We start from the raw sequence: 15,900 nt of genomic DNA on the forward strand, positions 1-15,900 counted from the left end.
ACCCAGGTGGATAAAGAGAAGGCAATGATGGAGATGTAGTAAGCCCAACCTCCTGCTACTTGCCGAGCGAGCCAAATACTGGAGAGCACAGTCATACACTTTCCTACTCTCGGACTTGCTTGCCCCCTTATTCTCCCAGCTGCACACTGTGTAAACTTTGCTTCAACCAAAGGGTTGAAGGGTGCCCTCTGCAGACTAGCCTAAAGCCAAGGGGTTGCTTAAATGCATTTGAGCAACTCTATGATGTCAGATGTAAGGCCCATCCCATCCAGCAGTCTTACTCTGATGATGAATAATAGCAAATACCTGTGGAAGGCATGAGGCTGGGAAAGCCTACAGCAATGTTTTCCTGGTATCCTTGCCAAGCCGCCTGTAATTTCGTCAGGGGTTCTTGGAGGATCCAGATAAGACAAAAGTGACATCTTCACATTTAACAGCCCATGAGTGAATTTTCTAACATGCTTATTTGTGAAACTATTTGCTTTACTTCCTGGGCAACAGCTGCAGACATAGGGCTATTAGATAAAACAAGCACTCCCACCACCGCTCCACTAACTGCTTTGTCGTTGGGTGACTCTTCTCTCCCTCGTGAGGTATTTTTGGTGACTGCTGGAACACCTGTTAAGCAACTTGCCTTTAATCCTGCAATCACTCACATCAAGTCCGGTAACACAACAAATCTGCATCCATATTTGAGATGCTAAGACATGATAAACCTATCCACACTTGTGAAGTCAGATGGCGTGTTTCAAATGAGAGCTTGTAACACCTGAAAGGTGACAACTTAAGCCTCTCCTCAGTTGTGAGTGAATGTCTGAACGCTCCAAGCCTGTTACAAAGTAAGTGTAAATGTCACCAAAGACATTTGTCTTCTTTGACTTTGTGCTAATGGTGACTGAAAGCAGCGTATCATAGGTTGCCCCTACACAACTACCAATTGAGCTCCCAGACAACATCAGTAATTGTTTGAGCACCTACAATTCCCCAAACCACAGATCAGAGTCACGGTTCACTTCCCCTCCATCTACATTGTATGTGCACTCAGTCTTACAGTTAAAGCTCTTAATTCACTCCCTTTGTGTTACTTTATACTTGGCGCACTTTTAGCTATCATGTGCAATACTGTGATTGACATACAGATGTAAAGTGCATTACGCTGACAGAATAGATTCCTCCCTGAACAAAGTCATTCACATAGATGTACTCTCCTCGTGGGAGCCGAGGCACTTCACTCAGGGCTCTGGCAGTCAGCCTGAGGTCCATAAGCCTAGAAGATGGGTTTTGCAATCCTTTTGTGCTTCCCAAGCTCTCTTCAGCTAAATTTTGTTTAACACATTTAGGGCAGCATAAGGAAGAATTCCAATAAGCTTAATGGAATAAAACTCAATATGGAAAGAAATCATGCTTTTCATGAGGTTACTGATGTCTAAGCCTAAGGAAATGAAACAATAAGGTTACCAAAAATTACAGTAATACACACGAGCCAATACACGCGAACTTCTGATAAAGAATTAAAGGATGTTTATTCATCTTCCTGCACATTACTAGTTCGCATGTTACTGTCTGTTTCAAGTATAAATCAGGGAAATTCCATTGACTTCAGAAGCTACACAGATGCTTAAGAAACAAAGATCCAACTCAACCTGCAGCTCTTCTGAAGAAGACACCAAAGAGCTACTTGGCAAATAGTTTCACAAACCATAAAAACACCAAGTGTTTTCTTTTCTCTGAACTGGAGTACTCTGAAGTTACTATGCATGTGATATGCAATGATGAATTATTATTTAGTCAGCATTATCTCAGATCTACTTCCCTGTTCTTCCTCAAATGCTTTTTGTGCTGGCACTCAATCCAAATGCTTTATTTGAGAGAATTCTTGTAGAATTTCTTTTGATCTCTGTGAATACTGATTAAAATGAACACGTAGGAAAGGTAAAGGAAACTGCTATCTCTTTGTGAGTAAGACAAATAATAAGCAGAAAAAGTCAGTGAATAATATGAAGTTCCATAAGTTTCTCTAGAAGTTTCTAATACAAAGTTCCATAAATCTTTACCGACCACGATTTTCCTCCTCCTTCCCCAATATCCTAATGACAAAAGAGAACATCTCAACTCAAACATCTTAAAACCAAGATGCTTTTTTCCCTTTTTCTTTGCCTCCAACTCCGTGGGTTGTTACTCACATTTTTTCCCATGATCACACTTGAAGTTTAAGCTGTAAGCTCATGGCACAAGAATGGATTTCCTCCATTCTCTATCTTTGAAATTTGTCTAAATGACATAAAAAAGACGGCAAGAAAAATTGTAGTGAGATGACAGAGGCAGTTTTGCATTTTTATTGCTCAGATTTTTACAATAAAAATATGTGCTATTAGACCATGAAAGAAGTGTAATTGCTGATGTTTTATTACGGGAAATCAGATTTTCCATACAGTATAATTCATCTATTGAAGTTTTCAGAATTCTTCGGGCAAACTTTGACATCAATTTCTATGCTTATTACTCATCTGTAGTTTATAAAATATTTCTGATGAATTCGCTTATGGTCACAAGACATAAGCTTTTAAAAGTTTCCATGCTGCAAAAATGGATTATGATGCAGTCAAGAAATACAGGAACTGACTGAATTAAGCTGGACACCATTGAGGAAGAAGATGCATATAAGCTAGAGTGCAGTGCTGGCACAAGAACAAATAAGCACAAGTTTCACCAGAGATTTGCCTTCCTGAATATTTCTCACCACCTGAGCAAAGTTCATTGCTTTTCCACTAGAAGTAGAGGAGATAAATTTAGATGATGTGATTGACTTCATTTTGTTAGATGATGTGATTGACTGCAACATCAAGGGAACAGAATCAGCATCCAGAAGTTCCCTCCCTTCCTAACCTATGTTCTTACAGACAGTAAAAATGCCATGCTGGTAGCCATCAATGTGCTCACTTAGAAGAGAATTATCCCATGACAGTAACAATAAATTACCCAAACATGGTATTATCCCTAAGTGTATAATAATAATAAAAATCATTTCATGCAGCACTCCCTTTCCTTTCTAGATTTTATATACTTTGGTGCTGATCTGAAAGCGAGAGTTATTTCTTGCAGAGACTTTTGCAATGCAATGAAGCATAGATCTTTTAAAAATATGTTTACAGATCACAGGAGAGACATGGAAAGAGATAAAAAGAGTTTACCCTTAAGTGTTCACTGGTTGGAAGGGCAGATATTTATAAGAAAGGCCTAGAACTGATGCTCCTGTTGATTTCAATACCCCTCTCAGCTGAATGCTTTTACCATAGGCCTAAAGGGTTGATGTTTAGATACTGTACTTCCTTCTGCAGTTGTTTCCATCTTTACATATATTTAAATGCACAGTGAACACAGAGAGGAGGAATCTGATTCCAGAGCTAACTGGACAATCACTTACATCGGTCAGTCACTCCAGAAACGGTCCTTTTTTGCATATTGTCAAGGACACCAACATTTGATGGTAATTTTGAACTCTGGATATTCATCTTAGGGACTCTATTACTGCTAGTGCTGTCGTAGTTGTAGTACATCTTGTTTTCCTGGCTTCTTTCTCTTTCCAATAGCTCAGTGAAACAGAAGGTTTTTTATGTCAGATATAATCATCATCACTCTAACTCATTCCGTTTCATTCCCAGGCCCTGGACTCCCAATCCTTCCTGAACAAGCTACCTAGTTCCTCCCAGAAAATATCCTGACAGGAGAGCCCCTGTCTAGTTTCTCTCTCTTCACTCAGGGCGCTCTCCAGCCCTATCCAAAAGCCAGGTCTCATTCACACAGATGCCTCTATGCATCTTCATATCACTCCTCAGGGACTGCAATTTGCTCCCTCAGCATCATGCCATGAAATAAATTACCCTGGCAGGCTGAAACACAGTTATTAATTCCAGCTCTCTGAACTGAAAAATCAGAAAAAAATAATAATGATGATTTAGTGCCACAGGAAAGCCACATGACAAAAGATGGCGACTGAATGTTTTGCAGAGCAGCTACTTTGCTCCATGGGGTGCCAGCCCCGAGCAGTAACAAAGCAAAGAACTAAACTAAGGTCTCCTAAACAGTAAGCTACCTTCTGAAGTCCTACATCAGCTCTCATTTCTTTGCTAGTTAAAGGGCTGTCTATAAGAAACTCTACATAAATGACAAGAGCATATCCCACACACAGCACTGAACTGTCATAACACCAATCCCACATTCAGCCAGAATTTTCAACTTTGGCGCTGCAGTTGCTTTATTATAACTAGTAAAGGGATCTTAAATGATTATTTTCTATTAACACAAACAATAAATTGACCTTATTTTTAGCTGATCTGCCAATAAATGAAAGAATAAAGATGAAAAGCAAAGTACAGAGATGAAAAAATAACTCTATACAAGTAACTTTTACTCAAGTTTCTATTTACATATTCATTTACACAAGTGACTATTCACTCAAGTTTCACCTCTGTTACATGGTGAGGAAAAACACTAACCTGCCTACCTCACTGTGATGTTGTGAGGATTGTTTGAATGAAATTATCATGCATTATACCACACCGTGTCATGCTGCAGCTTGTTTTCTTATCCTACTAAAAGCATATAGAGGACCTTTAGTTTTAGCTAAAATCTCCAGGAAGGCTGTTTTAGGAATTTAAAGAGAATGCCTTTAACAGTATTATACCATAATACTGTAACTCAAACTGAATCAAAAGTAACATTTTTCACATCATTTTCTCTCTGCAAATTCATGCTTTTAAAATATATACATCAACAGCACATAATGGTGTCTACTTGAACATGAAATATTGAAGTCTTCTCCTTTGGAAATATCTGGTGCTCAGTAATGACTGTGGACCCTTTCCTAGCAGAGTTAAATCACAACACACTCTTTTTCCTTGCAAAATTTCTGAGATTATGTTTGCTCAGTAGAGAGGGCACAGAAGGGCACTACAACCACCTTGTTCCTACCTTCCAAACTACATTACTGGTTTCCTATGACAAAATAGCTGTCAAAACCAATACTGCAGTCTCAGAGTGATCTGTTCCCTAAAAAAAGTATCCTTGCACTTGACAAATTCACTCCTTAAATTGCTTGGCACAGCCAGCAATATTGTCATTCACCCAAATCTTAGCACTTTCTACAAAACGACTGCGAACGAAGTACGCATATGCTGGGCACTTCTGCAGGAGGTGGTTATCAGGGGTTCCAAAGTGCATGTTGTCAGCTGCTATAAAAGGGCGATGAAACCTGTCCCACTTTGTGCACTGAATGTGAAACTAAATAACCTTCAGCAAATACTACAGTGGCAGCTGGGGTCACAGAAGTAAAGATGATAGCTTCTGATTAGTTCTTTTCACAGGGTACCAGAAACTTAAACTGATACACACTGATTAAAGACAGCACTCACTTTCATTTTGTGAAGGCAAAATTCTCATGCTCTGTGCCAGAAGATGCCTTTGATATGTATACTGGCATGAAATGAAAAGACTTGCTAATGCAACATTAAACACAAGGGGGGATTTTAAGTTTACGAAAGATACTAATGCAAAGTTACAATTCCTTCAGTAATCATGACTTAGTTCCTATAAGTTCAGTCCTGTTAAGTTCTGCTCTGTGGTTATATGCTCCAAGAAGGAAGTGAAACATGCCTGCAATTTCACCCTTTCACCCATTTCAAAGGATATACTCATGCAAGTTAGCTTAAAGAATTTGCTTAAATGTTTCACTTAATGAGCGCTAAGCACATTGCAGACCTGGGACCCTTACATGTAAGGAGAGCATCAGCCATGCAAGGTTAAGGTCTGGAAAACATTCTGTAGAGCCCATGAATGAAATCACTTTGAATTTTTCTGATATTATCAGATTGAGCAAATATGCCTACAAGTGCTACGCTATTTGGAACAGTTAATGTAGTCACAAGAAAAAGGTAAAAAACAAACAAACAAAAATCAAAACCTCAACACTTCTGTTTTACTGCTTACAGACTAATCAGCTTTAAGTAGAAGAATGAAACTGCTTTCCCTTAAAAATAAGAAGTGGGCATTTAGGCATGTAACGCAGCTCTGGAAAGAGACTTCAGAGAAATCACTTGCTGTTCACATAAACCTGTCTGACAGTGTTTTGACACATACCATCAGAGGTGGGGATTTTGCATCATTTTGCACAAATTCCAGCTAAAGTAGCTGCGCAATAAAGGCTCACAGATTGCCTGCAAACTGTCTGAAAGATGAGAACAGAAACTGCTCTAAGGCACGGTATCTGCTGCTGCTGCCAGAGTTTAAAGCGGAGGTCTCCTTCCTGCAGAACTGCCTGGAGATGAGGACAGTCTGAAGGTGATGCAGTGCCTTTTCTCCTTCCTGGGACTCCCACAGCACATGTCACTGCTCAGGTGGCAGGTAACAACCAGGCAGCTCCCTTTCCCTTTCATTTACTGTGGCAGCAAATATCAAGAATCTCAAGAACAAGATGGAAAATGTATGAGCTCCCTTTTCTGTTACAGCAAGGTTATATTTAACTGCTTCACACTCCACATTGTACCTAAAATCCTTATGCCAAGTTAATTTCTAAGTAACAAGACGACGTGAAAACATAACACGTCCCTGTTCAGCTATACCAGAATACAAATGTTAAACTCTGCATACAAGACATGCAGGGATTAATGGCAACTCACCATGAGAGGTAAGTCATTTTTGTTACCTACTCCTTCAGCGTATTTGAGGTAGAAAAGGCTGGGACAAAGGAAAATTCCACAGAAGTTCATCTGAGAAAACTTGGTTAAAGTTCTGATATTTCATCTGAGCTGGCAATAAAACCAAATCCCAGGAAAGAGCAAAAGTTGGTCTGCACTGTTTCTGTGCCCATATTGCTTTAAATGGGTCGTGGATTATACATGAAGTTGTGCTCAAATCTGAAAAAACTACAGGGTGAAGTGGAAATATTAACCAGGTAGCTGTTAGTGAAGATACTGGTATACATAACTTACAAAAAGTAGTTTTAAAGTGTGTCCCAGAGTTGGCAGGCACCTTATAATAAACTGTATTGATGAGATTTGTATTGATGAACCCTTATGAAGACATGGCTCATTAAGGAGAAGCTAACAAGCACACATATGAGCTAACTTTAGCATGACTGCTGAATATTTAACAGGGTGACCTTAATGTTCTCTTTAGAAAAAACAAAAAGCAGAACAGAGGTGCTGGAAGGTAGATCAGCATTTTGTTGATACTAGCCAATATCACAGATTTCAAGGCTCCTCAGCTCAACTGGTATTGCAGCGCAGACACTTCTGCCTCTGAGCTCACTCTGTGCAGTAACACTGCCTTCTACTTGGCATAGGTGGTATCTTAGATAACACTGACAGTGTTCTGTTGCACATATCAGCATACATACTGATTGACTACGTAAAGGCCAACAAAGAGGCTTTCTGTACCAGATGGAAATCACAACTCCGTTTAGTCTCTCACAAAGGTGTTAAGATCAGTGGCCACGATCCTGTAAGAACGTGATATCTGTAATTTTTATATGTGTGAACAGCCAGTTCTGTACTTAAAATCTGGGGCCATTTTAAAGGCTAGCCATGAGTGGGGAAACCTCACAGAAAGCAGAAGAAATCATAAGAAGATCACATTACTACACGAAGTAGAGAAACCAAAAAGGTTTCATATGGAAGCAAATCTATACATGTAAACATAAGCAGACTCCATTGATCTTCAGTTACCCATTATTACTCAAGAATGCCTGTTAGCCTTCCTGGTTAAAGAGCATTCATAAAAGTGGATGAAGAGATTATTCAGGCAAAAGAGACAACATGAATGCACGTTTAAGGCAGTACAGCTAGGCTTGCTCTGAGAAATTTAACTCATCTCTGTTTGCAGACTTGAGGTAGTATTTAGTTTACCATTTCAAGAGAAGGTGGGCTGAACCAGATTGTTTACTTGAATCCAAGAGCATTATTTTGAATACAAGAACACTGCATCACATTCATGACTGTGAAAATCAACAAACTCCCATTCAACTTTCTGAATCCCATTAAACACTGTGACAGAAGAAAATCTGATGGTTTTACCTTATCAAAGCCATTACAAATCCTACTAACCCTAAGCTGACCAAGCTGATCAGCAGTCTGTGTACCTAACACAGTTCATGCAATACTGAACATCAGTCCATGCAATATCTTCAGGCATATCCTGATGGTCACTGTTGGATCTCTATGCACAACCAAAACAGAAGTCCAAGTTGCTAATAAGTCTGATCTGCATTTCAGGCAGTAGCATGATGATGATATCCCTGCTTCTTTTATTTTTTAGAAAAGAATAACTCTTACTGTGATTATTTAATCGGAGGATTTTTCAATGGATCTGCCAGTTCCAGCTCAGTCACACAGCCTGAACGGACTGTATCACTGAGGCACACCTCCCCCCCCCCCCGCCTCAGGCAATTACAGACTGGAAAGTAAATCCAAAGTCAGTTATCAAGATTTTATCTTCCCAGTTACAAACACCTGGAAATTAGGAATTACAACATAATGGCAGGGCAGTAATAACTGCATGGTTATGTAGGGAGTGAAAATTACACTTTTTTTGTGGTCTGCAACTTGGCATGTTCATTCTTAGTATAGTGTCAAGAGTTCTATGAAGCTCAGACATCAGTGCTAATGCTCAAATTCAAAATCTGAAAACCATAAAGATGGAAACCAAATGTATTAAGCCCTCAAGCTCTAGTCCTAGTGAGTGTTGAGATATCAGATCTAAAATGCACCTTGTCAAGCATGTCCTCACACTTCATAAATCTCCATAGGGAAGTAATCCAAAGTCCAGTGAAGTCAGCGGGAAAATTCTTTCCGCTAGTTTCAGCGGGTTTTGCACTGGCCTCCAAAAAAACAAATGCAAGGAGAGCTACAGGATAGAATCCAGAATATTGGTTTCCAGTGGTATAAATCATTAATCTATGGCTCCTGAAGTTCCTGAGATACCAGTTTATGTTGAAATCAAAATGTGGTGTGGGAGGGAATAGGTACAGGGGTCAAGGGACGGTAAGCAGAATAAAATGATTTCAAAACATAACCACGATTGGTGAAGAACAGCACAAATAGTGTTGGAGCCCATGAACTTTCCCAGTAACAGTAATCAGAGTGATTTTTTAATAGCTGCTATTTGTGCAGAGCAATAAAAGTATACTACTTGGTTGTGTTGCATGCATACTACAACTGTTAACTCTCCAACATTTCCCGTAACTCAAGCACAGATAACTTAAAATTTTAATACTATTTGAAGCCATGGAAATTAAGAAAAACAGATCTGAATACATTGCAGCATTACAAGGTGCGTGCATAGAAGTTGTAAACCTGAGAAAACACACAGTAAGCATTTTCCAACAATATAGTTCTACTGATTAAAGCAAAGGTCTTCTTAGAGTTGCAACACATCCGAGTTGTGAAACAAGAGCAATTTGTTTAAGTGACAAAAGAAAACAGCTTACCTAATCCTTTTAGAAGATCCCATCAATTAAAGAAAAAGCCCCATCTTCACTTTAAAAAGCCCACCTTACAAAAGGGGATGTGAAATAAGATTCCCATGGTACATGTACCCAAGCAAGGCAGAAGGTGCGAGTCTAAATAAAACTACCTTGGTAGCTACATCAGCTTTCTGCTACATGGATACCAGTTTAAGTAAGATTTGAATTCAGAACACTCACCTCAGCTTCTGCCACAACTGGCAGATCCATACACGAAGACATTTAGTACATATGTCACCATTTAACAGTAATCTTTACAAAAAATAAGACTTACATTGTTTTTTCATGTCCTTAAGTTGATCCTTAAAATACATGTACTTTTCGTTTTTTTCCAAATCTGAGTCACTGTTCATGCTCTCCAATGCAGTGAATTTTTCTTTTACTAGTGATTTTAGATCTGGTATATTTTCTGGTTTGTCTTGTTTTATCTGTAAGGAACAAGAGATAGAATGCAGTTATTCACTGTGACACGTACAGCAATATATAAATGTCCACCACAAATTCGTGAGCATAATCTCCTTTTGAGTCCAGTTAGGTGTTCTGCTCTGAAACCATGAACTGCTGGTAATTATCAATCTGAGAAGAAGTAACTAGGAAATGTACAGATTATCTTCCAGTGTCATTTAACTCAGATGCTGAATACAGAGCGTATCTTACATTAACAATAAGGACAACTGAACCTCTGGGGTCACATGTGACCTCTGTGAGTGGCAAAGGTCAACAACAACCAGCACAGCATTGCACATGAATGTAACAAAGAATCTAACTCTGTCCTAGAGGGTAAAAAGATGGGTGAAAAATAGAAATAATGATAATGAAACAACATTCTCTAGTGTTTGTTTGTTTTAATTCCCTTCTCATCAGTTTTCAATCAATTTTTCAGAGGCATATAACCTATATGATGTTTGATGTAGTAACATCAATTTGCAGTACAGATAGCTAACACAAAAGGAAACCAACTCAATTTATTTGTGCCGTGTTAACAACAAGCATTAAGCCATACAGTTAGGCAAAAAGACCACTACTTTAAAAGCACGCACTTGCTTACAGTAATTGCCTCTGGAATACATGAAAAATCTGACTGCATATAATAATAGAAGTCAGCACAGAGGCAATATAAAGCTACTCCAAGAGTGTAAAAAGTACTTTGGGAACTCCCTTAAATCCAGTAATTAGAGTTTTCCCTTCTGTTTCTCAAGCCAACATTAAATTCGAAGGCACTGTACTTTTGCTAGGTCTTCGTAAGAACTACAGCGGTGGTCTGGGGACAATGCTACACCCTGATGGCCAGCAAAAGCACAGCCTCTGAAAGAAGGTAGCATCCGACAAATCTGTAATAGCAAACATCTTCTGAACCAAAGATTTCTACTTCAGCCTATACAAAGCACAGGGCAAAATATGTCTGTCTGAAACAAGGAGGTAACACCATCTTTGCTCCTCTCCAGCTGCACACCTTAAGTCCTGCCCCTCACCAGACAGCACAGAGCCCACTGAAGAGCCCTTCATTAAATCAATTATGCTTTCCAGCATTCACAGAGAGGCAGGAAATCCTATGGGATACATTTTACATCAGGAGCTCCACAGAACTATTAGTATTTCTTTCAAGAGCAAAGTTAGTTTGGCGCATTTATGTTAGGTAGGTGCAAATTATGGCAAGGATAAGAATGAGCCACAAACAGCCAGGTGACAGTTTGCAGTTTTCAAAGGTGCTTGCAGACAAAAGATCACCAACCACAACGCCCACCTGCAAATGGGACAGACACTGTACAGTAAGCACTAAGAAAGACCTGCAGCATCATCACAGGTGCTCAGACCGCTGCATAAAACCAGGCAGCAGCTTACATTCCTCATCCTCTGACACTTGGCAAAGGCTGCAAAGAAAAACAGCCATCCTATGCCTGGGGCAATGGGGCAATCATATGCACTCAAATGATCTGCCTGTCTCAGCATCACTGCAAAAGAGAACCCACCGGAATCAAAACCAACATTGTCCTGCACTCAGCTGCAGAAGAAACTTGGCTGTCAGCTGCATTCAAACACAGAAAGCATTTAGTACATCAAAATACATTTTAAAGCCAGCACATCATAAAATAATGATTTGATTTGGACAGCACACAGCGCAGACATACTCCCTCCTGCAACAGTTCCTTCAGGCTGTTAGTACAGATGTTCTCTCCCTGCCACCACGTCTGAACACAGGACCACATTCACAAGAGTAGACTAAATAATACCCAGGCACTAAGATTGCCTTCATCAGGAATGAGAGCACTATGACCAGATAACGTGTAAAGGATCCAGTTGTGTATACTAAAAAAACAAACAAGTTTCCAAGTTGCCAATACTCACACAGAGAGCAAAAGAAACAATCTGGATGTTCATTACAGATGTCCATTTGCCACAATGTCAATAAACTGTTCTTCTCCACAGAGACTAACTTTACACATTAATACAGTTAGATCAGGCTCTTTTTATCTAGTTCTTGACTTGTGAAAGGTTTCGGTATAGAAGCTCAGCAATCAGGTGTTTGAGAAGCTGCCCTGTATGTATACAAAGAAACTTTGGCCCTGCCACCGTGGGTCTGAGAGAAGCTGTGTGCAGGCATCTACACTAACCTCAAGGGAACTGCACACTTAGAGTCACACAGCTCGTTGCCAGATGCCCACCAAGGTAAATGCATGTCATGTACTAAAGGGAACATGAACAGATCCCTGGTTGTCAAGGAAAAACTGTCCTTCATACCAGTTGTTTTCCCAACAGCAACATGTGAAAGAGTAAAGACAGTCTAGCAATGCAGCATGTGTGACGTAGGCTCAGACAGCCACCTAATACAGAAATCTATAGTCAGATGAGAGAGATGGTCAAAGAATACTCCTTCCTGTAGTTTAACTCATTTCACGTGTTTACAAGACTGAATTCAGTTTCTGTTCACCTCCAGATGATTGCTCTCATTAACATGATTAACAGGGACACCATCCCTGACCACACTCAATACTGCATTGTCACACGCTATTACTAAAGTGCCAGGTAGACCTTCTGGAAGGTCAACATGTCGTAGGTGAATAATAGAGCATGTCCGCCCACTGTAATAACAAGTAAATACGTTTGCTGTGCATAAGCAATTTCTTTTCGGTGCTGCATGCCCTACTCCATGAATAGGTTTAAGAATGGTCTCATGCAACAACACATGATGACAACAGGAGAAAAAAAGCAACACAACAAAATTTGACATCAGCCCCAGCTCTTCAGAGTGGGGCAGAATTGCAACATCTTACACAGTGCATCAGCACACCACACTTACAGGTACATTCCAGTTCTCTTCAGTTCTCACCACCCACTGCCTACGGTACGGATTCATGGCAGACGTAGTGATGAGATCAGCAAAACAAAATGAAGGAGGCCAATATAAACACAGGATATGGCTAAAGGATGGGGCAGAATTACCAGTACTCGTGGGAACGAGCTGGGGTCAAACGTTTTGGTTTTGGGAGACTATCAGAAAGACGCTCACTAGCAAACCTGAAGCCACTGCTATGTTCAATTTGTCAGTAAAAATTACTTCACGTGGGAACCATGAAAGACACGTTAAGCAAACGGCTGTTCGTTTAGTAGCACTGTCAGCCAAAACCAGCATGCTAAGCAACACCTTGCAGTCATTAGTCAATCCATTGAGTTACATTGATTTTGAAATGGGGTGGAGGCAAACACACCCTACAAAGCATCCTGGAAATGACATATAACTATGAACTGGGAGTGTTCGGGACATATGGAGAAAAGAAGTATCAGTCACAACAGCTTGTTTACAGCAATAGCAAAAGCAAAAGCATCTGCTATGACTGTCCCAAAGCAGCAGTGAACCACACGAGTATTTACATGAAAGCTCAGCAACAAGGAGAACAGACATGTTATGTATGACTATTAACGGTACACCACACATGAGCTAACAGCAGTTCTGGTAGGAAAACATATTTAGAAATACATCCCCCAAAAATGCACTGTTTAAGGAAACAAGGCTGGGATTTACTTATCAAAAGATACATTTGCCCATGGAAAGAGGTTACTGCATTTGATGAGCAATGCTAATGAAGTGAGCCAGCCCACAGCAGCTCTTTGAGTTCTATCAACATACATCCACAGGAATGAGCCTTGTTTTTGTAGATTCTTTCACTGGTACAACATGTGCATTAAATACACAGACTGCCTCCAAAAAGCCAATCCAATGGCTTTTGCAAGACCAGCTTGCACAAGCCTAAGAAACCTGTAAACTCCTGGTATTCCAAGAGCCAGTCTGGAGAAATGTTATTTCATCGATTAGCATAGTCAGAAAGGAAAGGAATTCTTCTGTTCCAGATCAGCCCCAGAGCCAGTTAGGTCAGACTTGCCATTGACTAAAACTGGACCAGCTCGCAGCATTAATCTACAAACAATAAGGGATCGGTGCCTAAAAAGGCACTAATTAGCATAACTGCATGCAGTATTACAGTGTTTAGTAATTTGTCCTTCCCAGTGTTACATCTCAAAGCATTTTGCAACTATTAAAGAATTTAGCCTCAAACATCCATTGTGACATACATACTATCAATTGTATTTTACAAATAGTAAGACCGTGGCACAAAGAGATGAATGGCTTGGCCATAAGGTTGCACAAGAAGACTGTGGCAGAACCAAGAATAAACAAAGCCCAGCCCTCCACTCTGAGCACGAAGCCATTCTTCTACCTTCCCCTTTCGTTGAGGGAAAGTTTGAAATAGCATATGCATTTGGTTCCCTCTATAAATAACTTTAAAACAGCTTGTGGCTGCTTGGCAAACTCTGTGACAAAAGGGTGGCATTCTGCGTGCCACAAAAATGCCCCATTGGACTTGTGCTACAGTAGCTCAGTATGTGATGCTCCATGGTTATCCCCGAGCCTTTTTGTCTCTCTTGAGCCCTTCTAAGTCCTTTAGCTGCGTGTCTTAAATCTCATCACTGCTCTTATATACTCTTGCATTGTTTAGGTCCCTTAGTACTGAGAAATTTGCCATGCGTCCATTTTACTTCATTGAAATTTCTTGCCATGCCTGAACCACAGTGACATTTCCTGTACAGTGATACTATCTTTCCAAACAATTCCGATTTTTCTCCTTAATCATTCAAGCCACATATTCGTTGTTCCCTGTAATTTAATCCCGTTAAGCTATAGACTTTTAAAGTTTAATTTATGGATATTATTGGCACTAGGTATTTATGAGGCTAAGAAAAATCCTGTTTGCCAATGACCTTTTCAATGACCCAGTCAACTGACACGGCAGAATTTCTTCATTTTCCAGATTCTTTGTTGTTTCACTTACGAAAGGGAGGGTGATTACTCACATGGTGCTAAGAAGCTCTGAGGTTACCTAGATGCTTACATCCTCTTCAGACAACCCAAAAAAGGAAGCTGACAGCCTCCAACTAACTCTAAACTCAAAACTCATAGTAATTCAGACTGCATTTACACTACAGCCATGTGTTTGTGCATATGCTTATGGAACACTGATAGCAGTTGAGACTTCTGAATCCTAAGTGTCTCATGGCTCCTGCTGGGAGAGAATTTGTTACTTCCATGAATTCGATGTTGCTCTGGAACTCCATCAACATTTTTCATACAGATGACTTCAGGTAGTTCAGGACTTTGTGCGATCAGCCTATGAAACCCTCCTAAGATTCACTTCGGATAGCTTGTGTAACTCACACCTTCTGAATTGGTATAGCTTCAGAAAGGTCTGGACTCAGACATACTTACTTCAGAGAACAAATGCCCAGAATTCGCTGGCTATGTAAACATGGACGCTGACAGAAGAGCCTTGCTGCACACCACAATTAGATAAGAATAACCATTCTTCCTTTATTTAGATCTGCTATGCAACAGAATCAAACAAAAATGCACGGCACATTTCTTATTTATCAATCCATGCGTCCTATTATTTCATCCTTACCTCAGTAAATCATTTATTATTACAGATATGCAGCCTTTCAACACACACATTTATTTTACCTCAGGGTAAGTCAAAGTCTTCTGTGATTATTTATTACAACCAATTTTTTTTTTCACTGAGAAGGAAAATAACATGGGAGCTAAGTAAATTTGTGGGTTGAGTCACCCCTTCTCTTTGTGAATCATGTGAGAACCAACTCGACGTGAGTCACCACTGTAACTGAATCAGGCTGCAAAATTTCAGCTTAACCTAAACAGTCATTTATTATTCTTCAATGGCTGGATTCAAATCCTTCGCAAACATCAGACCATTTGTTGATGCACAAATAAAACGCAGCTCTTAGAAACATCTGCAAGGGCAGTAAAAAAGGACATCATCATTCAGCAGCAGGATCAGCGCTTGTTTGAACACGGCTTCTGCAGTCAGGAT

The 15,900-nt window shown here is 39.9% G+C and overlaps 1 protein-coding gene across 3 annotated transcripts in view; it reads right to left on the reverse strand.

Annotated features, from left to right (window-relative positions):
* The window catches only part of NSMCE2 (NSE2 (MMS21) homolog, SMC5-SMC6 complex SUMO ligase), a 127,194-nt gene that overhangs the window by 58,824 nt on the left and 52,470 nt on the right, over positions 1-15,900 (reverse strand). For all 3 annotated transcript variants that reach the window (XM_072328938.1, XM_072328939.1, XM_072328937.1), the window contains exon 4: positions 9,792-9,945. In XM_072328938.1, coding sequence (XP_072185039.1) covers positions 9,792-9,945 — 154 coding nt within the window. The remainder of the gene's footprint in view (positions 1-9,791; positions 9,946-15,900) is intronic.

The sequence above is a fragment of the Excalfactoria chinensis genome, chromosome 2 (genome assembly GCF_039878825.1).
Source record: "Excalfactoria chinensis isolate bCotChi1 chromosome 2, bCotChi1.hap2, whole genome shotgun sequence".
In the NCBI taxonomy this organism is placed as follows: Eukaryota; Metazoa; Chordata; class Aves; order Galliformes; family Phasianidae; genus Excalfactoria; species Excalfactoria chinensis.